The 27,912-nt window shown below is 43.3% G+C and overlaps 1 protein-coding gene across 2 annotated transcripts; it reads right to left on the bottom strand.

Annotated features, from left to right (window-relative positions):
* Positions 1-1,139: 1,139 nt before the first annotated feature.
* utp4 (UTP4 small subunit processome component) lies at positions 1,140-27,912 on the bottom strand. Of its 2 annotated transcripts, XM_058645990.1 has the most exons (17): positions 27,829-27,912; positions 27,495-27,736; positions 24,529-24,717; positions 24,320-24,404; positions 24,141-24,230; positions 23,163-23,374; positions 22,913-23,084; positions 22,078-22,169; positions 21,875-21,971; positions 21,414-21,478; positions 7,610-7,732; positions 7,375-7,531; positions 7,012-7,118; positions 6,714-6,809; positions 1,725-1,910; positions 1,512-1,622; positions 1,140-1,348 (listed from the first exon to the last, which is right to left on the bottom strand). In XM_058645990.1, exons 2-17 carry the CDS (start codon positions 27,651-27,653, stop codon positions 1,232-1,234), a joined length of 2,058 nt encoding a protein of 685 aa, XP_058501973.1. In that variant the 5' UTR covers positions 27,654-27,736; positions 27,829-27,912; the 3' UTR covers positions 1,140-1,231. The 2 variants fall into 2 exon arrangements, with proteins under 2 accessions (XP_058501973.1, XP_058501972.1); XM_058645989.1 differs by having other exon boundaries at positions 27,495-27,912.

Here is a 27,912-nt window from a genome sequence, read left to right on the forward strand (position 1 = left end):
AAACAGTAAATGTATGTAAAGTTATGTTTTTAACAGGTGGTCAGAGTCAAAGACAAACAGTAAATGTAAAGTTATGTTTTTAACAGGTGGTCAGAGTCAAAGACAAACAGTAAATGTAAAGTTATGTTTTTAACAGGTGGTCCGAGTCAAAGACAAACAGTTAATGTAAAGTTATGTTTTTAACAGGTGGTCAGAGTCAAAGACAAACAGTAAATGTAAAGTTATGTTTTTAACAGGTGGTCAGAGTCAAAGACAAACAGTAAATGTATGTAAAGTTATGTTTTTAACAGGTGGTCAGAGTCAAAGACAAACAGTAAATGTAAAGTTATGTTTTTAACAGGTGGTCAGAGTCAAAGACAAACAGTAAATGTAAAGTTATGTTTTTAACAGGTGGTCAGACTCAAAGACAAACAGCAAATGTAAAGTTATGTTTTTAACAGGTGGTCAGAGTCAAAGACAAACAGTAAATGTAAAGTTATGTTTTTAACAGGTGGTCAGAGTCAAAGACAAACAGTAAATTTATGTAAAGTTATGTTTTTAACAGGTGGTCAGAGTCAAAGACAAACAGTAAATTTATGTAAAGTTATGTTTTTAACAGGTGGTCAGAGTCAAAGACAAACAGTAAATGTAAAGTTATGTTTTTAACAGGTGGTCAGACTCAAAGACAAACAGCAAATGTAAAGTTATGTTTTTAACAGGTGGTCAGAGTCAAAGACAAACAGTAAATGTAAAGTTATGTTTTTAACAGGTGGTCAGAGTCAAAGACAAACAGTAAATGTATGTAAAGTTATGTTTTTAACAGGTGGTCAGAGTCAAAGACAAACAGTAAATGTAAAGTTATGTTTTTAACAGGTGGTCAGAGTCAAAGACAAACAGTAAATGTAAAGTTATGTTTTTAACAGGTGGTCAGACTCAAAGACAAACAGCAAATGTAAAGTTATGTTTTTAACAGGTGGTCAGAGTCAAAGACAAACAGTAAATTTATGTAAAGTTATGTTTTTAACAGGTGGTCAGAGTCAAAGACAAACAGTAAATGTAAAGTTATGTTTTTAACAGGTGGTCAGAGTCAAAGACAAACAGTAAATGTAAAGTTATGTTTTTAACAGGTGGTCAGAGTCAAACAAAGACAAACAGTAAAATGTATTTATTACTTTATTAAAACTGTTTTTTACAAAGTTTGCACACTTTCATTCAGGGTGAACTGGGCGACTGTGGAGGTTCAGGCTGAACTTTATGTGGCAAACTTCTTCTGCCGCACAGGTGCAGGCAGCTGAGACATGATGTCCAGCAGGGGGCGCTCCACCACAACCAGAGAATGGTCCTCCATTAAACTCACACACAGGAGGTGCTGTGGTTAGATAGAGTACAGATGTTAATCATCGCATATTAAGAGCAAAAAAAACATGAAACTGTAAGTTTGGAAAAGTCTGTCTCAGATAAAGACGTGAACATGTGACGCAGACATCCTAGACTCATGTCTTTCGTTGAGTGTCTCGTTTTGGCTTTAGTACCTGGAAGTTCTTGCAGATCTTGAAAGCGTGACTGTGGCTCCTCCTCTCAGACTCAGGGAGGCTCCTCAGCATCATCTGGTTGTAGAACATTGTCTTTGCTTCAGGGAGTGGCTGCAGACACACACACACACACACACTTATCAAACAAAGCCAACGGTTGCTGAGTCACGTGAGAGACTCTTCAGCGTGAACACATGAGCGATGCTCACGTACCAGACTCTGGTCGATGATGCAGAACATGAAAGCATCGTGCAGAATGATGTGAGAAGGGTGTCTGGGGTCAAAGATCACATGTGTGACCGGCGTGTCTCTCTCTGTCCACAGAGAGTGAAGTCCTCGTCTCTGCAGAGTCCGACTCCAGTCTGTGTAAGAGTGATGCTGCACACTGAACTCAAACACCTGCACGCACAAACGCACACGCACACACACACACACACACACACACACGAAATGGTCATTTCAATTAATTGAAAAACTCCTTTCTTCAAGGCTACAATAACTTTCACAAAAAATGACATAGTAGTAAATATTCACATTTAAAAAGCTGAAAAATTACAGAAAGTAGCAAATATTCACATTAAGAAGCTGAAAAATGACAGAAAGTAGAAAATATTCAGATAAGCTGAAAAATGACAAAATTAGAAAATGTAACATTTAAGAAGCTGAAAAATGACAGAAAGTAGAACATATTCACATTTATAAGGCTGAACAATGACAGAAAGTAGAAAATATTCACATTTAAGAAGCTGAAAAATGACAGAAAGTAGCAAATATTCACATTAAGAAGATGAAAAATGACAGAAAGTAGAAAATATTGACATTTAAGACGCTGGAAATGGACAGAAAGTAGAAAATATTCACATTAAGAAGCTGAAAAATGACAGAAAGTAGAAAATATTCACATTTAAAAAGCTGAAAAATTACAGAAAATTTAAAATATTCACATTAAGAAGCTGAAAAATGACAGAAAGTAGAAAATATTCACATTTAAGAAATTGAAAAATGAGATAAAGTAGAAAATATTCACATTTAAGAAGCTGAAAAATGTCAGAAGTCGAAAATATTCACATTTAAGAAGCTGAAAAATGTCAGAAAGTAGAAAATATTCACATTTAAGAAGCTGAAAAATGACAGAAAGTAGAAAATATTCACATTTATAAAGCTGAACAATGACAGAAAGTAGAAAATATTCACATTTAAGACACTGAAAACTGACAAAGTAGAAAATATTCACATTTAAGAAGCTGAAAAATATCAGAAAGTCGAAAATATTCACATTTAAGACGATGAAAAATTACAGAAAGTCGAAAATATTCACATTTAAGAAGCTGAAAAATATCAGAAAGTCGAAAATATTCACATTTAAGACGATGAAAAATTACAGAAAGTCGAAAATATTCACATTTAAGAAGCTGAAAAATGTCAGAAAGTCGAAAATATTCACATTTAAGAAGCTGAAAAATGACAGAAACTGGAAAATATTCACATTAAGAAGCTGAAAAACGACAGAAAGTAGAAAATATTCACATTTAAGAAAATATTCACATTTATAAAGCTGAACAATGACAGAAAGTAGAAAATATTCACATTTAAGGCGCTGAAAAATGACAAAGTAGAAAATATTCACATTTAAGAAGCTGAAAAATGACAAAGTAGAAAATATTCACATTTAAGAAGCTGAAAAATGACAGAAAGTAGAAAATATTCACATTGAAGAAACAGAAAAATGACAGAAAGTAGAACATATTCACATTTAAGAAGCTGAAAAATGACAGAAAGTAGAAAATATTCACATTTATAAAGCTGAACAATGACAGAAAGTAGAAAATATTCACATTTAAGACACTGAAAACTGACAAAGTAGAAAATATTCACATTTAAGAAGCTGAAAAATATCAGAAAGTCGAAAATATTCACATTTAAGACGCTGAAAAATTACATAAAGTCGAAAATATTCACATTTAAGAAGCTGAAAAATGTCAGAAAGTCGAAAATATTCACATTTAAGAAGCTGAAAAATGACAGAAACTGGAAAATATTCACATTAAGAAGCTGAAAAACGACAGAAAGTAGAAAATATTCACATTTAAGAAAATATTCACATTTATAAAGCTGAACAATGACAGAAAGTAGAAAATATTCACATTTAAGACGCTGAAAAATGACAGAAAGTAGAAAATATTCACATTTAAGAAGCTGAAAAATGACAGAAAGTAGAAAATATTCACATTTATAAAGCTGAAAAATGACAGAAAGTGGAAAATATTCACATTTATAAAGCTGAAAAATGACAGAAAGTAGAAAATATTCACATTTAAGACACTGAAAAATGACAGAAAGTAGAAAATATTCACATTTAAGAAGCTGAAAAATGTCAGAAAGTCGAAAATATTCACATTTAAGACACTGAGAAATGACAGAAAGTAGAAAATATTCACATTTAAGAAGCTGAAAAATGACAGAAAGTCGAACATATTCACATTTAAGAAGCTGAAAAATGACAGAAACTGGAAAATATTCACATTTAAGAAGCTGAAAAACGACAGAAAGTAGAAAATATTCACATTTAAGAAAATATTCACATTTATAAAGCTGAACAATGACAGAAAGTAGAAAATATTCACATTTAAGAAGCTGAACAATGACAGAAAGTAGAAAATATTCACATTTAAGAAGCTGAAAAATGACAGAAAGTAGAAAATATTCACATTTATAAAGCTGAACAATGACAGAAAGTAGAAAATATTCACATTTAAAGGGGACATATTATACCCTATTGCCCCCATTAAAATAGTTCCCTGGTGTCCTAATGAACATGTCAGTGACATGCCTTGGTCAAAATACCATAAGGATGAAGCACAATAGCATTTCAATAACCCTGCTAAACCCGCCCCTTTCAGAACGCTCGGTTTTCGTGCATGGTCCCTTTATATGCAAATGAGACACAGGCAAACACACACCCACTTCTTCCAGGGGGTTTCTGATTTGTCCTTTTTACAGCGCTCACTCGCTCAGCTACTTCTCGTCTCCCCCTCCCTCCACTAGTTCTCTGACAATATCAACATGGCAGCATGCGCAGAAAACAGCGAGAGTGCCGTCAAAGGAAGAGACGTCCTACATAAGGATCGAGCCGAACAGTGCCGAACTGTAAATCAGTTAAATACACCTAGGGACAGCACAGCTGATCGCCACCGCTGATCGCCAGCAGCGCGCGGCGATCTGAATAAACTGGCGCTGTATCAGACCGGTGACTGTATGCTCCGGAGCTGGCGATCAGTTTAGGCAGCTCGCCGCTCGCCGCTGGCGATCAGCGGTGGCGATCAGCTGTGCTGTCCCTATGTATCCATGTGTCGGAGGTCTGTTCCTGTGACGGCACTCACACATACAGCGCCAGTTTAGGCAGCTCACCGTTCGCCGCTGGCGATCAGCATAAACGGCCGCTGTATGTACGTGACTGTATCAGACTGAGTCTGTGCTCCGGTCATGGAGGACGTACTGAACAAATATTTTTAATTAGGACGTGTCAGAATGGTCAGTTATGAGCTCTATTTGACCTTTTCTTAAAAATGTGTGTGTTTGTACGTCGTTGAAATACGTTCGCTGACTAAATACGGCGACCGCTGGCCGCAGTCTGATGCGAAGTGGTGCGAACACACGTTTGCTGACTTTATCCGGAACATTAGCTTCATATATCAAATCCTCTGAGGCTGGAAGTTTGTGTAAAACACTGTGCTCCACTGTGCAGCCACCAACAGCACACTTGTCCCTCCGCGTTGACATAATACCGCTCTTCCTCCCTCGCCTGCACTCTCGCAGGGACAAGGTGGAGCTAAGGTGGAGCTCTCGAAGTAAACTTACTGGTGGGCGGTAACATTCGCGGTGAAATGCGCATGCTGACGTCATAAGCGCAGGGAATTCAACATCGAGTGTTTTATCGCCTATACTTACACTAAGGGGGACCACGAAAACATGACGGAGTATTCTTTTTCCACACTTTGGCGACTGGTAGGGCCCCCAGAGTCCCAAATATAAGTATTAAAATGGTTAAAAAGTTGATTTTGCATAATATGTCCCCTTTAAGACACTGAAAAATGACAGAAAGTAGAAAATATTCACATTTAAGAAGCTGAAAAATGTCAGAAAGTCGAAAATATTCACATTTAAGACACTGAAAAATGACAGAAAGTAGAAAATATTCACATTTAAGAAGCTGAAAAATGACAGAAAGTCGAAAATATTCACATTTAAGAAGCTGAAAAATGACAGAAAGTAGAAAATATTCACATTTATAAAGCTGAACAATGACAGAAAGTAGAAAATATTCACATTTAAGAAGCTGAAAAATGTCATAAGTAGAAAATATTCACATTTAAGACGCTGAAAAATGACAGAAAGTCGAAAATATTCACATTTAAGTTTTCACATTTAAGACGCTGAAAAATGACAGAAAGTAGAAAATATTCACATTTAAGAAGCTGAAAAATGACAGAAAGTAGAAAATATTCACATTTAAGAAGCTGAAAAATGACAGAAAGTAGAAAATATTCACATTTAAGACGCTGAAAAATGACAGAGTCGAAAATATTCACATTTAAGTAGCTGAAAAATTAGATAATGTAGAAAATATTCACATTTAAGAAGCTGAAAAATGACAAAAAGTCGAAAATATTCACATTTAAGAAGCTGAAAAATGACAGAAAGTAGAAAATATTCACATTTAAGAAGCTGAAAAATGACAGAAAGTAGAAAATATTCACATTTAAGACGCTGAAAAATGACAGTCGAAAATATTCACATTTAAGTAGCTGAAAAATTAGATAATGTAGAAAATATTCACATTTAAGAAGCTGAAAAATGACAAAAAGTCGAAAATATTCACATTTAAGAAGCTGAAAAATGACAAAGTAGAAAATATAGAAAAGCTGAAAAATGACAGAGTCGAAAATATTCACATTTAAGCAGCTGAAAAATTAGATAAAGTAGAAAATATTCACATTTAAGAAGCTTAAAAATGACAGAAAGTAGCAAATGTTCACATTTAAGAAGCTGAAAATTAGATAAAGTAGAAAATATTCACATTTAAGAAGCTGAAAAATGTAAGAAAGTAGAAAATATTTACATTTAAGAAGCTGAAAAATTTAAAAAAGTAGCAGATATTCACATTTAAGAAGTAGCAGATTGACAGTAAGTGGTTTGATTTACCTGCTGGTCAGCGTGCACCATAACCAGGTTGTTGGTCACTGGGTGAAGGCCGATGGCTGTGGGACACGAGCTGTACACTGGAACTGTACAGTGAAGCTACACACACACACACACACACACACACAGTTAAATATTGTCAGTAATTAAGGGCCTAGTTCAGCAAATGCTTGTTTTTAAATCTGCGCTGATCCGAGTCAAAGACCATGTATAAAATATAAGAAAAGAAGAGAAACATTTAAACTCCGACACTGAATCGTTCATTTAATTAAGAAGAAGATGAAGATGAGCGTGGACAAACCTTCATCTTGTCGAGGTTGTAGACGTGAACCTCACAGTCTGTGTTGGCTGTGGCGAGCCACTTCCCGTCCTCACTCACACACAGCAGGTGAACTGGCTGTGTGCAGCCTGGACAAACACAGACACAGGTTAAATACTGACACTTTCTTTAAAACCGTTACAATAATAATAACTTTTTAGTGTAAAACACTCACTCTCCCACACCAAAGTCCATAGAGAAAATCAGCGCGCACACACACACACACACACACGTCTTATTTTGTCCTTTGTTCAGATTGACCTCAGTGACACAAAGTGACCACACGAGGCAGCAGAGGACCGCTGCTGGAGCTGCTGACAGCTCCTGAGGAGGAGTCAGACTCACCTGACTTGGGTTTGAGGGTGTGCAGGTGTTTACACTCCGACTGACTGACAGAGACGACGAGAACAGAAGATCTGCTGCTGGAAACAAACAGTTTGGACGAGTCGGAGGAGAAGCAGAGCTGCTGGGCTGAGCAAAGGCTTCTGGGTAGTTTGGACACCTGGGGGAGGGGTTAGCGACATGAGTTTCCCATGTTGACGTGATGATGACAGTGTGACCCAGAGGAAGAGCAGCTGACCTTGGTGACGCTGACGTTGTTGTTGTCGTGGTGGACTCTGTACAGACGGACACCGGACACGGTGGAATACGCCATCCAACCTCCACACGGAGATAACGCACTGCTGCACATGTGATCCTCTCCCTGCAGGGGGCAGCACATGACCATGTCAACTTCATTTTAACTTTTTATATATACAACTTTCAGAGAGAGAGAGAGAAAGAAAGAAAGATTGAGAGAGAAAGAGAGAGTGTGTGAGAGAGTGTGTGTGACAGAGAGAGTGAGAGAGAGTGTGTGAGAGAGAGTGTGTGTGAGATTTAGATTTTTAAACTTCTTTATTTGCTCAAAAACATGAACAATAACACAAATTAGTTGTGTTCTGCACTTAAACTAAAACCATGGAGAAATAAAGTAAACATACGAAAGAAAAGAAAAAGACTCCATTTAACTCAGACTGTTGCAGAAAGATAATTGTCCATCACTCACACAACACAACACGTCTTTCACTCCCCATATTTCTAAAAACTCTTCTATTGTTTGTTGAGCGGAAGAAAACAAAGTCAGTCTTTATCCTGGTTTTTAACATTCTAACATAAATTTGCTGACAGTCAACATCAAGTGAGTTTTCCACTTTGTTCCTCCTTGAAACATAAATTGTCAGTTTTGCTTGACCAATTAAAAAGTTCAGCAGTTGACATTTGGCCTTGTTTGTCCTCGTGTATTTAAAACCTAAAATAAAAACACAAGAGGAAAAAGTCTCAGTGAATAAAGAGAACAAGTGAGACAGGAAGTGGAACAAAGGAGTTAATCTGACACAGTGCAGGAAACAGTGGAAGACAGTTTCTCTCTGTGGACAGAAAGGACACGTGTCTGTGACATTAGGGTTGACGATGGAGATGAAGGCGTTCACTGCTACAGCAGCATGAAGAACCCTCCACTGTAAGTCTGCTGCTGTTTTAGTTAACGGGGGTTTGTACAGTGAGCTCCACTCTGGCCTTAGATCCTCTGTGAGGGACAGGTGGTGTCTCCATGGAGTGTCCACTCTGTCTCCAGTCTACTCTGGTTTAAAACCTTCACCATCACATAATACATGACCTTACCTGTTACACTGCACAGACTGCAGTTGTTGGATTTGTTCATCTGCAGCAGAATGTTTACATCACACTTAAAAACAGGTGAGATGGTGAGTTCAGGGAAAGGGTCTGTAGAGTCCGGTTGTGTTTGTCCATTGCAGTAGTCTGAGATCAGACAGAGTTCAGAATCAGTCAACTGCTGCCTCCAGTCCTTCAGCAGGAGACTGACCACCCTGACTGACCTAGTCTCGAGACGCTGGGCCAGACCGATTTCATTGTCCAACCGCGGGCCGCAAACCTCCGCCACTTCACCCAGTGTCAAGATTTTTGCCGCGCATAGTCTCTGTAGCAGGGATGGACCTACTACACCACGGAACCGTGTTCCCAGAGTCACCGGTTCCTTTAAAAGACAGAACAGAGAGTTAGCTCCTCCTCCTGCTCGCCTCTCTTTGTTGACGAGTCCCCACACTTTAAAAAGTCCTTTATAAAAGGTGGGGAAGTTGTTCAGCTTAAAATCCCGCAGATCCATTAAAAACAGGGACTCAGCCAGGCCTAGTCCACTGCACCGCTCCAGTAGGGTGCGAGCCACCGGTCTCCAGACTAAGTCTGTGGGTCCTGTTAAAAACCGCTGGATGTGTTGGAGCCTGAAAGCAGCTCTCCGACTCGCCACATGGACCAGGTTGTGATCCCCCTTTTCTTTGGGTAGGAAGAGGACGCTCTGGGGGCCCCGTGAAGACGGTCCCAGACGAAATCCACCAGAGCGGCCTGTACTCTGGAGAGCACATCCTCAGGGGTGTTCAAACACATCAGGCGGTGCCACAGCGTGGAGGAAACCAGGTTGTTGATCACAAGAATCCGACCTTTAAAAGACATTTTTGGACGAATCCATCTTCACCTGTTAAAACGACCCTCGACCCTTTCGATAAAATTCTCCCAGTTCTTGGAAGTGTTGGTGACGTCACCGAGGTGAACCCCGAGGTATTTAAAACCTCCTCTCTTCCATGTTAGTCCTCCTGGCAAAAGCAGCTCTCTCTCAGGTCCATCTCCAACTGCCAAGGCGTCACTCTTCTCCCAGTTGACCTTGGCACAGGAGATTTTCCGTAAGTCATGAGCGGTTTTGCTCAGAACCTCAATGTCCTGTTGGTTATTTATAAAAACAATGACATCATCGGCATAGGCAGAAGGTTTAAAACAATGATCACAACCAGGGAAATAAAAACCAGACAAGCGAGATCTCAGTTTCTGTAAAAAAGGTTCTAAAGCCAGAGAATAGAGCATGCCTGACAGGGAGCAGCCCTGTCTGACACCTCTGTGAACCTTAAAAGGAGCTCCCAAACCACCGTTAACCTTCAGCACACTCTCAATGTCATTGTACAAGACCCTGATCTTAGCTATGAAACCTGAGCTGAAGCCAAAAGCCTGCAGCCTCTGCCACAGGTAAAGGTGTTCAACTCTGTCAAAAGCTTTTTCTTGGTCTAGAGAAATCAGACCAAGCTTTGAGCCTAATGAACCAGAGAGGTCCAGAACATCCTGAATTAAGGTGATATTATCAGATATCAACCTGCCAGGCACACAGTAGGTCTGGTCTACGTGAATGACCTGGTCCATCACTCTCCGGAGCCTCGTTGCCAGGACTTTGGAGAGCAGCTTGTAGTCGGCACACAGCAGTGACACGGGCCGCCAGTTCTTCACTTCCTGCAGGTCTCTTTTCTTCGGGAGGAGGGCGAGGACAGCCCTCATGCAGCTCAGAGGCAGCCGTCCCTTGTCCAGGCTGTCCTGCAGGACACACAGTACGTCCTCCCCGATGACAGTCCAGAAAGTCTTATAGAATTCTGCAGGGAGACCGCCAATGCCGGCGGCCTTCCCGCTCTGTAGACTCTGCAGCGCCTCCTGTAGTTCTTGTGCAGAGAGCTGTGCCTCCAGCTGCTCCTTGTCTCCTTCGAACACTTTGGGCAAGTCCTCTAGAAAAGACAGCGCCACCTCCGGATCCTCCAGGAGCTCTGTCTTGTAGAGATCTTGGTAGAAGGAGGAGGCGCACTGTCGAATCTCCCCGTCCTCCTGCAGCAGTTGTCCGTCAGCAGATCTCAGAGAGTGCATCGGCCTCCTCTGTCCACTCCTACGCTCTAACCCAAAGAAAAAGTGGGACGGAGCATCCATCCTGGCAACTTTGTTGAAGCGAGACCGCACGAGAGCAGTCAGACCTGACAGAGCTGATCGTTTTTCTTTGAGAACTCTAAACTGTTCTCGATCTCCTGTGGAGTCTGCTGAACCCTGCAGCTCCACCACTTCTCTCTCCAGATCTTTCATAGACCTGGTCAAGTCTCTGGTGACATTGAGAGTGAACTGTAAGCAGAGCTGTTTTGATTTGGACTTTTCCAACGTCCCACCACTGCTGTAACGAGCTGTACTCGGACTTGTTTTTTTTTCTCTCCACCTCTTAAGACGACCTTCAACCTGTTCAATAAAAAGGTCCCAGTTCTGGGAGGTAGAGGCTGCATCTCCAAGATGGACACCAATGGTGCATTTCCACTGGCTCTACTTGCCTAGCCTCAGCACGACACGGCACAATTAGGTTGCTCCAGTACAAAAAAGTACCTACTTAACGTGGTTGGAGTGATCAATGCATGGCTGAGTGAAACTGCGGTGACTTGTTTTATGCGGTGACTTCGTTTTATACGCAACACACACACGAGTGACTAGTGACTGTCTCTAAATACACCACTCCACTTTAAAAGACTCCTGTTAAACATAGAGGTTTCCCTGGTAGTTGTTGGGAGATTAACCCACATTGTTAGGATTGTTAAGTAGTTTGTTAAGTGATCTACAGTTCGGCGCTGTTCGGCTTGATTTCTGTGTGGGAGGTCTCTTCCTGTGACGGGACTCAGCGGCCGGCAGTCTGACCAATAATCGCATAGTACCTGCTTTTAAGCACGCTTGGAACCTCGTCTGAGCAGGTACTAAAAATAGTACCTGGTACCAGGTACTAGGCTAGTGGAAACGCTACTTAAACTGTGCCGTGGCGAGGCGAGTAGAGCCGGTAGAAATGCGCCACAAGATATTTAAGTCCTCCCCTTCTCCAGAGTAAGCCCCCCGGTAGAACCAGCTTTTTCTCTAGCCCCTCCCCCACTGCCACAGCTTAACTTTTCTCCCAGTTAATTCTTGCAGAGGAGAGTTTTCTGAAGTCAGCGGCAGTTTGGGTGAGACTATCGATGCCATTCTGAGTCCTCACAGACAGAATGACCTGGTCCATCACCTTCCTGAGTCTCATGGCCAGCACCTTAAAGAGCAGTTTATAATCGGTACACAGCAGAGACACGGGACGCCAGTTCCTAAGCTCCTGCAGGTCTCCTTTCTTTGGGAGAAGGGTGAGGACAGCCCTCCTGCAGCTCAGAGGCAGCCGTCCCGCTCTGCTGAGTCTGTAGCGCCTCCTGTATCTCCTGGGAGGAGTTGTTGTGCCTCGAGACCCTCTTTGTGGTCCTCTGTCACTTGCGGCAGCCCTTCGAAGAATGACAGCGCCACCTCTGGTTCCTCCCGAAGCTCTGCTGTGTACAGATCGTGATAAAAACCCACAGCACACTGCCGAATGTCTGCATCCTCCTGCAGTAGTAGTCCACTGTCTGCTCTTCCGCTCCAGCCCAAAGAAAAAATGGGAAGGAGCATCCATCTCAGCGACGTTCTGGAAGCGTGATCGAACCAGAGCACCATGGGTATGAAAACCCAGCAGGTCGGACAGAGCTGAGCGTTTGAGTTTGAGAACTTCAATATGTTCTCGATCTCCTGTGGAGTCTGCTTGGTTTTGCAGTTCCACCACTTCTCTCTCCAGATCTCTCATAGACCTGGTCATGTCTCTAGTGACACTGAGAGTGTACTGCAAGCAAAGCTGTTTGATCTGAACCTTTCCCACATCCCACCACTACTGCAGAGAACTATAATCAGACTTAGTCCGTCTGAAATAAAACCAAAAATATCTGAGTGACTCTTTAAAACCATTATCAGTCAACAGTGTGGTGTTAAAGTGCCAGTACGCACTTCTACATTTTACATTCTTTATAAAAACCACACACTGCACCAGGGAGTGATCGGAGAACCCGACAGGGCTGATCACACTGCTCTTAAAAACATTAAAATGATGCTCGTAACAATAAAACCTATCGAGTCTTGCTAAAGACAGTGTGTTACCTCTAGAGCAGACCTAGGCACCCTGTGGGCCGTATGATTCTGACCTGCCCGCGAAAGATTACATGATAATTAGAAAATATAACATATTTTCTAATTATCTTATGGGTGGACTAAAACCGTCAACTGTGCACGTGAAGTGCGTGTGATTGACAACCTGTCTACCTTCCTTGTCACCCCTGAAAAATGCGAAAATGTCGGCTCATGCCAAAAAGAGGAAAGTGGATGCCGAAAGCAGAACTTTCAAACAGTAAGCCATTCTCGGAGGGGGAGTTTGTGAAAGAGTGCATGGTCGAGTCTGCATCACTGCTATGCCCAGAGAAAAAAAGAAGCGTTTGAAAACATCCCGCTGTCCCGCCGCACCGTGACGAGAAGGGTGGAGGACATCGCAGAGAATCTGGAGTTTCAGCTGCAAAGTAAAGTGGGAAGCTTCGACTTTTTTTCTTTTGGCTTTGGATGAGAGCTGTGACGTCCGTGACACAGCCCAGCTGCTCATATTTGTTATAACGCGCGACTTCACGGAGGACCAGGCAGCAATGCGGCCAATGAAAGGAACCACAACGGGGAGTGATCTGTTCACCGAGGTAAACGCATGCATGGACAAACTGGGACTCGAGCGGGACCGACTGGCAGGTGTCACTACTGATGGATGTCCCAATCTGACGGTGAAAAATGTTGGGCTTTTGAAAAGAATGCAAATAAAGTGAGTGAACTCAACTCAGAGCAGAAATTGTGTTTATACATTGTATTATTCATCACCAAGCGTTGTGCAAGTCAGTGCTAAAACTTAGCCATGTGGTTGATATTGTTACTACAACAGTTAATTTCATCAGAGTATTTTGGCTACAAAGATGATGGATGTGATGTCTTTAGAAAGCTAAGAAAATCAAAATGCCCATTGTTATTAATGTGACTGAAAATGAGTCAAATGTTTCACATTTTGTTTATCATTTAGGAAATTCTATTTGAATAAATGATATTTTTGAAAGCTAACCTCACCTTTTAATTGTCAAATAATAACATACAGTCTTACCAGCGGTCAAAACAATGCCATTTACTGCTTTTTATATAGAAATAAAATCTTATTATGCACAATTGAGTTCGGCATTTTGGCCCGGCCCTCCAAAATATTTTCAGTTGCTCATTTGGCCCCCTGGGAAAAATAATTGAATGAAGCCAGGTGTACTGATGCTGGCTCCTGTGGAAACATCTCCACACATCACACAACTCAAAGGTTTCAATCATTTTACTGATGGCGTTTTTAGAAGCAGTGTGAGGTTCCCCGTGGTTCCTGTCTAAGACGGGGTTCTCTGTGCAGTTAAAATCACCAGCTAAAAACCAAAACTCCTCACTGCAACACTTGTAATGTGTTTGGTTCAGTGTGTCTATAAAAACTAGTCTCTCCAGAGCAATAACTGGAGCATATACATTTATAAAAACCAGTGTCATCCTCTCAAACTCAGCATTTACTTTTAAAAGTCGGCCTGGAACGACCTCATCTACAGTAAAATTAAAAGGTGTGAATTCTCTGAAGAAGAGAACCCTTACCTTAAAGGGGACATATTACGCAAAATCAACTTTTTAACCATTTTAATACTTATATTTGGGACTCTGGGGGCCCTACCAGTCACCAAAGTGTGGAAAAAGAATACTCCGTCATGTTTTCGTGGTCCCCCTTAGTGTAAGTATAGGCGATAAAACACTCAATGTTGAATTCCCTGCGCTTATGACGTCAGCATGCGCATTTCACCGCGAATGTTACCGCCCCACCAGTAAGTTTACTTCGAGAGCTCCACCTTAGCTCCACCTTGTCCCTGCGAGAGTGCAGGCGAGGGAGGAAGAGCGGTATTATGTCAACGCGGAGGGACAAGTGTGCTGTTCGTGGCTAGTGGAGCACAGTGTTTTACACAAACTTCCACAGAGGATTTGATATATGAAGCTTATGTGCCGGATAAAGTCAGCAAACGTGTGTTCGTGTGTTCGCACTAGACTGCGGCCAGCGGTCGCCGTATTTAGTCAGGGGACGTATTTCACCGACGTACAAACACACACACATTGTTAAAATATTTGTTCAGTACGTCCTCCATGACCGGAGCACAGACTCTGTCTGATACAATCACATATACAGCGGCGAGTGGCATAAACTGCCGCTCGCCACTGGCGATCAGCGGTGCTGCACTCTCTGTGAAAATCAGCTGATCGCCACCGCTGATCGCCAGCGGCGAGCCGCCTAAACGGCCGCTGTATGCGACTGATCGCCAGCTCCGGTGCAGACCGGTGACTATGCTCCGGAGACCTCGCCACCGCGGCACCGCTGATCGCCAGCGGCGAGCCGCCTAAACGGCCACTGTATGCGTTTAGGCAGCTCGCCGCTGGCGATCAGCGGTGCCGCGGTGGCGATCAGCGGTGCCGCGGTGACGAGGTCTCCGGAGCATAGTCACCGGTCTGATACAGTAACATACAGCGCCAGCTTATGCAGCTCGCCGCGCGCCGCTGGCGATCAGTGGTGCTGTTCCTAAGTGTTTTTAACGGATTAACAGTTCGGCACTGTTCGGCTCGATCCTTATGTAGAACGTCTCTTCCTGTGACGGCACTCTGGCTGTTTTCTGCGCACGCTGCCATGTTGATATTGTCAGAGAACTAGTGGAGGGAGGGGGAGACGAATAGAGCTGTAAAGCGCTGTAACGAGGACAAATCAGAAACCCCCTGGAAGAAGTGGGTGTGTGTTTGCCTGTGTCTCATTTGCATGTAAAGGGACCATGCACGAAAACCGAGCGTTCTGAAAGGGGCGGGCTTAGCAGGGTTATTGAACTGCTATGATGCTTCATCCTTATGGTATTTTGACCAAAGCATGTCACTGACATGTTCATTAGGACACCAGGGAACTATTTTAATGGGGGAAATAGGGTATAATATGTCCCCTTTAAAACCAGCTCCCCATTCCACTCCCTTCTCCAGTCACACTCATTGTCAGAGGTGCTGTGTGTCTCCTGAATAAGCCGGCGTGCTCGTTAAGCTCAGACAGCGGGGTTTTCGGACAGTGCTTCCCTCTATACATCTGGCGAATGTCCGCTCCCTGAACAATAAGATGGAGGAACTGCTGCTTCTCAACAGTAGAAACTCGGACCTTCACAGATCTGCTGCCCTGTGTTTTACTGAAACCTGGCTCAGTGAATACATCCCGGACACCGGATTACATCTTCCGGACTTTCAACTTCTCCGTGCGGACCGCGTAACGGAGCTCTCGGGGAAGAGGAAGGGAGGTGGAATCTGCTTCTATATTAACGAAGGTTGGTGTACAGATCTCAGTGTTGCGCAAATCATGCAGCCCCCACTTGGAGTCTTTTTTCATAAACTGCAAGCCGTTTTATTCACCGCGGGAGTTCTCCTCGTTTATTCTGGTTGGTGTTTACATCCCACCTCAGGCGTGTGTTACTGAGGCTTTACAACACTTGGCTGACCAGATAACGGACATGGAGAGGAAACATCCAGATTCCCTGCTCATTGTTCTTGGGGACTTTAATAGAGCAAACCTCAGTCGTGAACTGCCAAAATATAAACAACATGTTAAGTGTCCCACTAGGGACAAAAACACTCTGGACCATTGCTACACCATTTTAAAGGATGCATATCGCTCTGTCCCCCGTGCAGCCTTGGGGCTCTCTGATCACTGCATAATCCATCTTCTCCCAAACTACAGGCAGAAATTCAAATCTGCTAAGCCTGTAGTGAAGACTGTGAAGAGATGGACCACAGAGTCAAAGTTGGAGTTACAGACCTGCTTTGACTGCACAGATTGGAGTGTTTTTGTGGCTGCTGCTACAGATCTTGATGAACTCACTGACACTGTGACATGCTACACCAGGTTTTGTTAGGACGTGTGTGCCGACCAAAACCTTCTGCACATACAACAACAATAAACCTTGGTTCACTGCTAAACTTAGGATGCTTCGTCAGGCCAAGGAGGAGGCCTGCAGAAGTGGGGACAGAGTCCTGTACAATACAACCAGGAACTCACTGACAAAGGAGATCAAAGTGGCAAAGAGGTGTTACACTGAGAAGCTGAAAAACAGTTTCTCAGCTAACAAGCCTGCGTCAGTGTGGAGTGTGTCTACAAGAGCTCACCAACTACAGGAGACCATCCCCCCACATAGCAGCGAACCGTGAACTGGCTGACGACCCGAATGTCTTCTACTGCAGGTTTGAGAAGCCAACATTCACACCCATCACCCGATCCAACATCAAACAACCCTCATCTCCCCCTGCACCACCATCACCCCTCCCTCCTGACCCCCCACCATCACTCAGGATCTGTAAAGATGTGTGTCAGCTCTTCAGGAAACAGAAGTCCAGGAAAGTTCCAGGCCCAGACAGCGTGTCACCCTCCTGTCTGAAGGTCTGTGCCGACCAGCTGGCCCCCATCTTTACCCAGATCTTCAACAGATCACTGGAGCTGTGTGAAGTCCCCTCCTGCTTCAAACAATAATCCCAGTCCCCAAGAAACCGGCAATCTCAGGTCTAAATGACTACAGGCCCATGGCCCTGACGTCTGTGGTCATGAAGGCCTTTGAGAGACTGGTGTTGTGCCACCTGAAGGACATCACAGGCCCCCTGCTGGACCCCCTGCAGTTTGCATATCGGGAAAACAGGTCAGTGGATGATGCAATCAATATCGGCCTGCATTACATCATGCATCACCTCGACTCCCCAGGGACATATGCTAGGATCCTGTTTGTGGACTTCAGCTCGGCGTTCAACACCATCATCCCGGACATCCTGCACTCCAAACTCACCCAGCTCTCCGTCTCAGCCCCACCTGTCAGTGGATTACAAACTTCCTCACAGATAGGAGCCAGCAGGTGAGACTGGGGAAAATCACTTCCAGCACCCGGACAATCAGCACTGGTGCCCCCCAGGGATGTGTGCTCTCCCCACTGCTCGTCTCCCTTTACACTAACGACTGCACCTCGAGTGACCAATCTGTCAGACTCCTGAAGTTTGCAGACGACACAACAGTCATCGGCCTCATCCGAGACGGTGACGAGTGTGCATACAGACGGGAGGCTCAAAACTGTGGAGATGACAGTGGACTTCAGGAGTAACTCCCCTGCTCTGCCCCCCCTCACCATCCTCAATAACACTGTGTCTGCTGTGGAAACCTTCAGGTTTCTAGGATCCACCATCTCCCATGACCTAAAGTGGGCACCAAACATTGACTCCATAGTCAAAAAGGCCCAGCAGAGACCAGGAAGTACAACCTGCCCCAGGAGCTGCTGATCCAGTTCTACACAGCAATAGACCAGTCTGTTCTCTGCACCTCCATCATCGTTTGGTTTGGATCAGCCACCAAACAGGACAGAAACAGACTGAATCGCACCATCAGGAATGCAGAGAGAATCATTGGTGTTAAACTGCCCACCATCCAGGACTTGAACACATCCAGAGTCAAGAAACGGGCAGGTAGTATCTCTGCAGATCCATCACATCCTGGAAACAACCTGTGTGATCTTCTTCCCTCTGGCAGGCGTTACAGAACACTGTACACCGAAACTGCTAGACACAAGAACAGTTCTTTCCCCCAGGCCGTCACACTACTGAACACTTGACTAGTTTATTTATTTATTCACTATTTTGCACCTTATCGTTTATATTCTTAAATAGATATATTTAAAAACAGACCGGACCTCTGGACACCTTATTTATTCACTTTTGTTGAATGTATCTTAAGTTATGTTGATGTTTATGTTTAATGTACAGTGTGTGTTTGATAAAACCGGAGTCAAATTACTTGTATGTGTTCACATACTTGGCCAATAAAGCTGACTCTGATAAAAGTGACATTCAGTTGTTTGGTTTGGATCAAGTTAAAAAGTGCAGCTCTCTTTGTGTCCTGACGAGCACCGTTAATGTTTAAAGAGCCCAGTTTGATTTCACACATGATTAAAAAAGAGCTGCAAACAAACAAAAACACACTCATCCATTATTTTCCTTCTCTAGCTGGAGTCGAACTTTTGTTAAAAGATATTTCAGCCGAAAGATCTCTGTTTCAATAAAGACAGGTTGACCAAGGTCTCCTTTGTTCTTCATCAGAGACCTCACTGACTGACTGAAGAGACCCAGATCAGGGAAGAACTCTTCAATGTAATAACTTCCTGATAATGTAATAAAGTGCATTTCCCAATAATGTAATACACTTTTTACCAATAATGTAATAAAGTATTACATTAACGGGAGGTTATTACATTATCAGGTTAGCCTTCATTTCGCAGGTCCTGATAATGTAATAATTCCCCAATATTGTAATAATTTAACAGCAGACCACCCGTTACTTGGGTTCAAGTGGTGATACAGTGTAAGCAACGCAAGCTCGAGAGCTCTAGCACCACCAACAGGACAGAGTTGCATGTATGAACATTAACTTTTGACTTGTTCATCCGTTTTTTTTCTGCAACTCTTTAACATATTTTAACCACATTTGGTACATAGATTCATGACATCATCATTTGGTGACCTTTGACCTCTGGGGGGATGTTAAACAGGAAGTTAGCTCATAGCTCTTCAAGGTTTTTATTTATCCAAACCAAACTTGGCACATAGTCTTATGACCCCCATCCTGATGATGCACGAATAACTTGGTGACCTTTGACCTCTGTAAGAGCATTATAATCACAGTGAGTGTGATCACATCACAGTCGATCTATTACTTATTAATTATGAAACTGATGTTAGCATGTTCCATCCAGTTCAAATGCTTGTGCTTGGAGAGCCTGGGTGCCAAAGAAAGCTCAAATCCATGTTAAAAATAGTCATGATGAAGACATCAACCATAGAGTTCTAAGTTCTAAAATGATGGCTTTAAAATGAGGTTGCTTTTCTGGATATAAGTTACTTGTGTGTTGTGTGTTGAAATTAAAGGGGACATATTATGCAAAATCAACTTTTTAACCATTTCAATACTTATATTTGGGACTCTGGAGGCCCTACCAGTCGCCAAAGTGTGGAGGAAGAATACTCAGTCATGTTTTCGTGGTCACCCTTAGTGTAAGTATAGGCGATAAAACACGCCATGTTGAATTCCCCTCACTTATGACGGCAGCATGTGCATTTCACCGCAAATGTTTCCACCCACCAGTAAGTTTACTTCGAGAGCTCCACCTTAGCTCCACCTTAGCTCCACCTTGTCTCTGTGAGAGTGCAGGCGAGGGAGGAAGAGCGGTATTATGTCAACACGGAGGGACAAGTGTGCTGTTGGTGGCTGCACAGTGGAGCACAGTGTTTTACACAAACTTCCAGCCTCAGAGGATTTTATATATGAAGCTAATGTTCCGGATAAAGTCAGCAAACGTGTGTTTGTGTGTTCGCACCACTTCACATCAGACTGCGGCCAGCGGTCGCCGTATTTAGTCAGCGACCGTATTTCACCGACGTACAAACACACACATGTTTAAGAAAAGGTCAAATAGAGGTCATAACTGACACATATTTTGAGTTGTAAATACAGAGAGCAGCTAACCCACTGAACAGCTACTCTCTGTATTTACAACTCATAATGTGTGTTTATACCGATATTGTACATATTGTATATAGTGTGTGAATAAGAGTGTATGAACAATGTGATAAATATGCTTTGGCAATGTAAGATGTACGTTACGATAAAGACCTTTTTGAATTTGAATTTGAGTTTGAGAGAGAGAGAGTCTCACAGATAGAGTTGCACGATACCCACTGTTCCCCGTGGTGCCAAATCGTATCGGTTCCTACTATACTAGAAAATTCTACACAACGGTACTACCATGGATTACTATACTATACGTATACTATACTAGTCGCATTTGGAACTATTTTGGCTTTTAACAAGACACAGAGTGTAAAGCAATAGACAATGGCCGTCTACTGTGCAGGCGCTGCCACCAAGCTATAGGAGCCGAAGGAGGGAACACATCCAACCTCATACAACACCCTCGCTGTGATTTATATGTGGAATACCAGGTTAGTATTGGCTAATATTAGGCTATATGCTCCGTGTACAGGCTGAGGAATGACAAGTTAAAGGATGTCAAAGTATAAAGCACATAGAAAAGGCATAAAAAATATAGTTTTCACAGGGAATCACTTCCTGTTTATTGTATTTTGTTCTCTATAGTTTATTATGTTGGAAAATAAGCATTATTGTCAAATAGACTTTTTTTTAAAGACAGTGGATTTGTTATCCTAAGTTGATTATTTATATTAGTTAAACATAAATTAATGTTCAAAGGAAACTGAATGATTATATATATATATATATATATATATATATATGATATGTTTATATGTTTATCATGCACCAAACAACATTATATGTAATTAATAAGTATTTATAACTTGTACAAATACATTGCAGTTCATAAAAATAATAATATAGTATTACTGGTATAGTATCGTGGTTACTCATTTTGGTATCGTGACAACTCTACTCACAGATCAATACCTGAGGAAAAACATGCCTTCAACAGAGAGAGAGAGAGAGAGAGAGAGAAGGCTGCAGTGACAGATTGTGGCCACTGAGGGGCAGCAGAGGGAAGAAAAACACTCACCTTTCTCTTCAGATGGATGAGTTTCTCTGGTTTCCTCTTCACAGGTAAACTGTCTCCTGGTTTACCTGGGAACACAGAGACGCCATGTTTTCACCATCACTGCCACAGAGAGAGAGACTGTGTGTGTGTGTGTGTGTGTGTGTGTGCGTGTGTATATGTGTTTGTGTTTGTGTGTGTGCGGGTATTACTAATGTTGTGGGGGTTTACGCAGTCACATTGTGGGGACTTGTCTTCCTTGTGGGGACAAAAATCAAGTCCCTACAACGTACATGACTACATTTTAAGGTGAAGATATGTTTTAAGGTTAGGTTGAGGTTAGGATTAGGCCAGTAGTAATTGTGGTTACGGTTAGAGTAAGTCTCCAGGAAATGAATGTAAGTCAATGCAATGTCATGAATGTCCACAATATGTGTGTGTGTGTGTGTGTGTGTGTGTGTGTGCGCACGTCCCCTCTCCCTCACCATGTCCGTCACTCTCTCCTAACCTCCACAGCTCTAAATGTTCAGTGAAGTGGAAAAGCAACAGTCCAGTCTTCTTAGCACAGCAAACCAGACTCCTCTGCAGAGAACAAACACAACTTTATTGACATCGCGATTGAAGGACAAAAACACGTCTGATGGCTATCACAAAGAAACTTTCATTCAAACGTTTTTAACAGACTCACGTGAGGAAAAGTGATTTTTCGCAGCGCAGACTCCTGAGTGTTCTTCTCCACTTTGTCCAGCAGAGGTCGTACCACCAGCTGTGTGTCCATACCTGACCACAACACAAACACCGTCATCGTGTGTGTGTTTGTGTGTGTGTGTGTAACACCGACACCACAAACACCGTCATCGTGTGTGTGTTTGTGTGTGTGTGTGTGTAACACCGACACCACAAACACCGTCATCGTGTGTGTGTTTGTGTGTGTGTGTGTAACACCGACACCACAAACACCGTCATTGTGTGTGTGTGTGTGTGTGTGTGTGTGTGTGTAACACTGACACCACAATCATCGTCATTGTGTGTGTATGTGTGTAACACCGACACCACAATCATCGTCATTGTGTGTGTGTGTGTGTAACACCGACACCACAATCATCGTCATTGTGTGTGTGTGTGTGTAACACCGACACCACAATCATCGTCATTGTGTGTGTGTGTGTGTAACACCGACACCACAATCATCGTCATTGTGTGTGTGTGTGTGTAACACCGACACCACAATCATCGTCATTGTGTGTGTGTGTGTGTAACACCGACACCACAATCATCGTCATTGTGTGTGTGTGTGTGTAACACCGACACCACAAACATCGTCATTGTGTGTGTGTGTGTGTGTGTAACACCGACACCACAAACGCCGTCATTGTGTGTGTGTGTGTGTGTTCGTGCGTGTGTGTAACACTGACACCACAAACACCGTCATCGTGTGTGTGTGTGTGTGTGTAACACCGACACCACAAACGCCGTCATCGTGTGTGTGTGTGTGTGTTCGTGCCTGTGTGTGTAACACTGACCTCCTGACACCACAGCAGTGTCTGTGTGTGCGAGTGCTCTCACATCATGAGAGTGATTTTTGAAGGTCCTAGTTCTGACCCAGGTCTTGTCCTGCTGTCCCACGGTGGACGAGATGAACTGAAACTGGATGACGGTTCCCTCTGATGTCCCGGCAACAACGCTGCTCTCATCCTGACAGACAGTCACAACATTTACCGTCAGTCAGTCTGGTATCAGGACAGACAGGCAGACAGACAGAACCACAGTCACCTGTGAAACACTAAGAGCCAGGACGTCCCACTTGGTGACCAGGTGAGTTTTGACCAGCGTTCCCGTGAATCCGTCCCAGATCTGGACTTTCCCAGCAGAGTCGCCGCTGACGACAGTGTGGTCAGAGAGGAAGACGAGGCTCCAGACGACCACCTCTGTGACCTTGGACGTCCCGAGGCCTCGCTCCACCAGCAGCCTGTGTGTGGAGTGACCTGAGGCCGTACAGTACGTCACACGTCAAATCATAAAGAACGAGTGCAGAACACAGTCCATGTCGTCTTTTGTGTTTAGTGAAACATCGTCACATTTCTACTGATGTCGCTTACATTTCTTATCCAAACAATGGATACGAAACGTCTGTCAGTGAAGATAATCTTAAAATATCATAGACTTAAGTTGATGTTAAAGTTTGTAAACCACTCACTCTCCCACAGAGAAAACCAGTGATTTTAGCTGACACGGACACAGGAGCTGCTGGTCTACTGCTGCCTCGTGTGGTCACTTTGTGTCACTGAGGTTAATCTGAATGAAGATTTTCAAAAGCCGAACTTAGACATTAGAACTTAGTGATGGAGGCAGCAGTGGATCAATAACTCCTGTGTTTGATGTTAAAATCACTGCTTTTCTCTCTGGGGTTTGGTGTGGGAGAGTGAGTGATAGGGCTGAATGATTTTGAATAAATATCTTATTGTGATATGATTCACGACATCAGAGGGTACAGAAGAGTATTAGGGTCACGTGTAAAGAAAAGGAAAAGAAATACAACTGAGTGTGTTTCTGAGAAAAAACTAAATCACAATTGTGACTTTAATCTCTTAATTCTGATTTTTTTCCACAGAATTCTGACTTTTTTCTTAGAATTCGGACTTTAATACTGACTTTTATCTCAGAATTCATGCTGTTTTAATCATGTCAAAGACATCTGTAGTGGCGGCAAAGAGACGTCCACGTGACGACAGGATGCAACTATATGCTCACCTGTCTCAGCATCAAAGATTCTGATCATGTCCATCATTCCTGCGGCGATCAGTTTACCGGACGGATGCCAGGACAGAGAGAGGACCCGGCCTGGAGGAGATCACACACACACGCGTTTAAATACGATCTCACAGAGAAGAAGTGCAGCAGACAAACACCCAGTCTGTTTATGCTCTCACTCTTTTGTCTGTCCAGGTTTCTCTGAAACTGAATCCTCTCCTCCAGGATTTCAAACATCTTCACTGTCCCATCTTCACAACCAGCCTACAACACACACACACACACACACACACACACACACACACACACACACACACACACACAGAGAGTCAACAACCTCAAAAAGTCACTTTGTGGATACACGAGCACACAGGCTGTTGTGACTGACCGCGAGCACAGTTCCCTGGCTGTTGTTGCTGATGGTCCACACCGGTCCTCCATAGGCCTCCACTGTGTACCTGGGCCTCAGGTTCTCCAGGTCATACTCTGTGATCTCTCCATTCAAACCAGCACCGAAGAGACGCTGGCCGACCCAACACAGAGCCTCCACCGTCCTGCCGTCCCGCCCCGGTATCACCTGGGCAACACCAATCAACAAATCAATCAACAAATCAATCAGAAAATCAATCAGAAAATCAAGGCTCCCTAACAATTACATGACTCTGTTTGTAGGAAACTCCAGTGAGAAACTGAGTGGTTACATGTGATTACATGTGCAAACAGGGAAAAGATGCTTCATCTTTTTATGGTGCATTTCCACCGGCTCTATTCGCCTCGCCATGACACAAAAGAAGTACCTACTCAATGTGGGCGGAGTCATCACTGCACGGCTGCGTGAAACTGCTGTGACTCTGTTTTACATGTGGCGCACACACGTGCCACGCCCACATCGCTCCTCTGCCACCGTGTGTGGTTTCTTGGAACGCGCAATTCTGTATGAACCTTGTAGGAAGCTAGCTGTGGTTTTTTTGTTTAAAACCACTTTACGTTTGCTCTTGAAAAACTCGGGTAACTCGGGTAACTCGGGTGAATGGTCTCCAAGTTTCTCTTCAATTCATTAGGTTTCATGCTGTCCTGACAACACCATGAATCCAAGACTGAGATATGCGTCGTCGTATTTTCTTGTCTTGGGTTTGAAAGCGTTTTGCATCTCGTGCATCTGCGTAATATCATGATTTCCGAAAATATACTATACTACGTTGACATTGGACTGGCGAACTGTCCAGGGTGTGACCCCGCCTATCGCCCGATGTAGCTGAGATTGGCACAGCACCCCCCGCGACCCTCTGGCAGAGGATAAAGCGGTAGATGATGACTGACGTTGATATCAGCACGAAATCAACTGTTGAGGAATATTGAGATGATTTATCTCATGTCCTCACACACACACACACACACACACTGAACACAGGAGCTCAGCTTCACAGCTGAGACACAAACAGATCGCTGCCGTTGTTGTGGGCGAGTGCGTCTGCAGCAGAATCAATGATTATTAGACTAAAACATTGAAATATGCTAATTCTGATATGATCATGTACTCAAATAAGACGGAGCAACATAACAAAGACAAGTTAGCTCAAGTTTTTATATGATATGTTTGCAGTCGAGCTGTGATATGAAAACTGTTGCTGGCAAACTTTGCATTTGACTTTTTTATCAACATCTGTTTTTGTAAAATGCTGCCACACTGTGACGTCTGTGACATGGATGTTAGAGGACGACTGACTGTAGCTCAACATTAAATAAAACCACCAACGTACTTTAATCTAATAATCTAATCCAAAATACTGATAACAAGGGGGTGCTCTCTGAAGACACGCTGTTACCTGTGGAACGGGGTGCTCTGAAAACACCCCCATTAGCACTTGGTACATTCCTCCAGATGAAATCAAATTAACCAAAGACTGAATGAAATTAACACGGCAAAATGTTGACTTATCAGAATCTGAGTCGAACCAGAACTTACGGACGATAAATCAACTGATTAATCGTCCAGTCGACCGGAAAAGACTTTACTTGATAAGATTGTTGTGATATGCTGTGCTCTGACCAATATGTGCCCAAGCAGAGCCGGCCCAAGGCATAAGCGAACTAAGTGGCTGCTTAGGGCCCCGTGGCCACCAGGGGGCCCCAAGAGCAATTAACTTAAAAAAAATAATAATACAAAATTTAATTATTATATTTTTGCATGATATTTTTTGCGCATCAGTGTCCTTGAGGGAAACGTGGTGAATTTAAGTTGAGTTAGAGTGAAACTACAGCTGAGAGCAGCCCAATGTGTGTGCGTTACTACAGTGAGGCTGATGCTTGCTCTGCTTACTCACATGAAGAGAAAAAAGTTTGACTTTTATGTCACGTGTGTGATGCTGTGGAAGTGTTTGTGTGCGGGGAAACATGTTCACTACAAAGTAAATAATGTAGTTAATAATACACAGCTGTACGCAGCTCTCCTGTGACTGGTTAAAATGTTATTTTACAGCTGCTCCAGTAACATTCATCACAGTAACTTGTACCAACAACTGGATAAGAAAGGACATTAAAAGTCATTCATCAAATCAGCGTTACAGCAAGTCACTACTGCACAATGGGCAGCAGCAGCAACAGCAGCAACAACAACAACAACAACAACAACAACAACAACAACAACAACAACGTTTGACTGGGAATGACATTCAGTAAGAGAAAGATCAGCCGTCATTTTACATTTAGTTTATCAGTGATGTATTAGTGAGGAAATGAGGTTGTTCTGTCGTATGTTTGAAGTTCGGCAGGTCCTGGACCAGGACCAGGACCAGGACCTCAGACTCTGAGGGTTCGTATGAGTCTAGCCCTTTCACTCCTTTCTTCTGCCTTTTCCTTCGCGTTCATTTCTCTCGATATGAACCCGCTGCATTCGCCCGTTCCATTTGTGTTTGTGTTCATTTGTGTGCGTCAATAGTAAAAGTAAAACAACTACAACAGCCGGACTACCGGCATGTTGCCTTTACCCTCCAGAATCACGTGGTCTGGCGAGCTCTATTGATAAAAGGAGCAATTTAATGCTCATCTCCCTTTCTAAAGTAGTGCGAGGACACACGGACGTGACACTTACATTCTAAAGCCACAACAAAGACAAAGACTCTTCATTACGGCGTGAAAAAGCCAGGGTTTCGTGTGTGCCGTGTGGAAGAAACGTGTCCACGCACTGTTGCTCTTCCAGAATTCACAATTTAATGTTTGTTTACTTTTCTAAATCAGTGCGTGGACACACGGACCTTTGAAATCCCAGCAAACAAGCACCTGTACATCGGCATACGAAGGATCCTTGAAAACCTCAAAGAGAAAACTAAGCCACGCGAACCAGGTTGAACTCACCTTCTCCTGGAAGTAATTGTCTGCGAAGTTAAAGATCTCCACGGTTCCGTCGGCCCGGGCCAGAGCCAGCCGATCGGTTCTGCTGTTAAACACCATGGTTCTGATCGCGCTGGGCATGAACTCGAAGAACCGGACCCGGTGAACCTTGAACTCCCCCATGTTTGTGCCTGTGAAACACGTGTGAACTGGACCCGCTAACCGAACCCAGAACCCACGGAACAAACACGCGTGAACTGGACCCGCTAACCGAACCCAGAACCCACGGAACAAACACGCGTGAACGCTCCGTTCAGTTTAAGCGTTTGGACATTAAAATATGAAACACGTGATTCACCGGTTGTTTCTCGCCGACGACATGCGTGTATGTCGCGGGTTGATCCACGAGCAGCGAAAACACCGCACAAGCCACGTTGGTGAC

Source organism: Solea solea, chromosome 12 (genome assembly GCF_958295425.1).
Source record: "Solea solea chromosome 12, fSolSol10.1, whole genome shotgun sequence".
Lineage (NCBI taxonomy): Eukaryota > Metazoa > Chordata > Actinopteri > Pleuronectiformes > Soleidae > Solea > Solea solea.

Coding starts and splice junctions, on each gene's coding strand:
- utp4 (XM_058645990.1), bottom strand. CDS start 27,653: ATGGGGGAGTTCAAGGTTCACCGGGTCCGGTTCTTCGAGTTCATGCCC. Junction 6,810..7,011: donor ACAACCTCGACAAGATGAAG/GTTTGTCCACGC, acceptor GTGTGTGTGTAG/CTTCACTGTACAGTTCCAGT. Junction 1,349..1,511: donor AGATCTGCAAGAACTTCCAG/GTACTAAAGCCA, acceptor ATCTAACCACAG/CACCTCCTGTGTGTGAGTTT.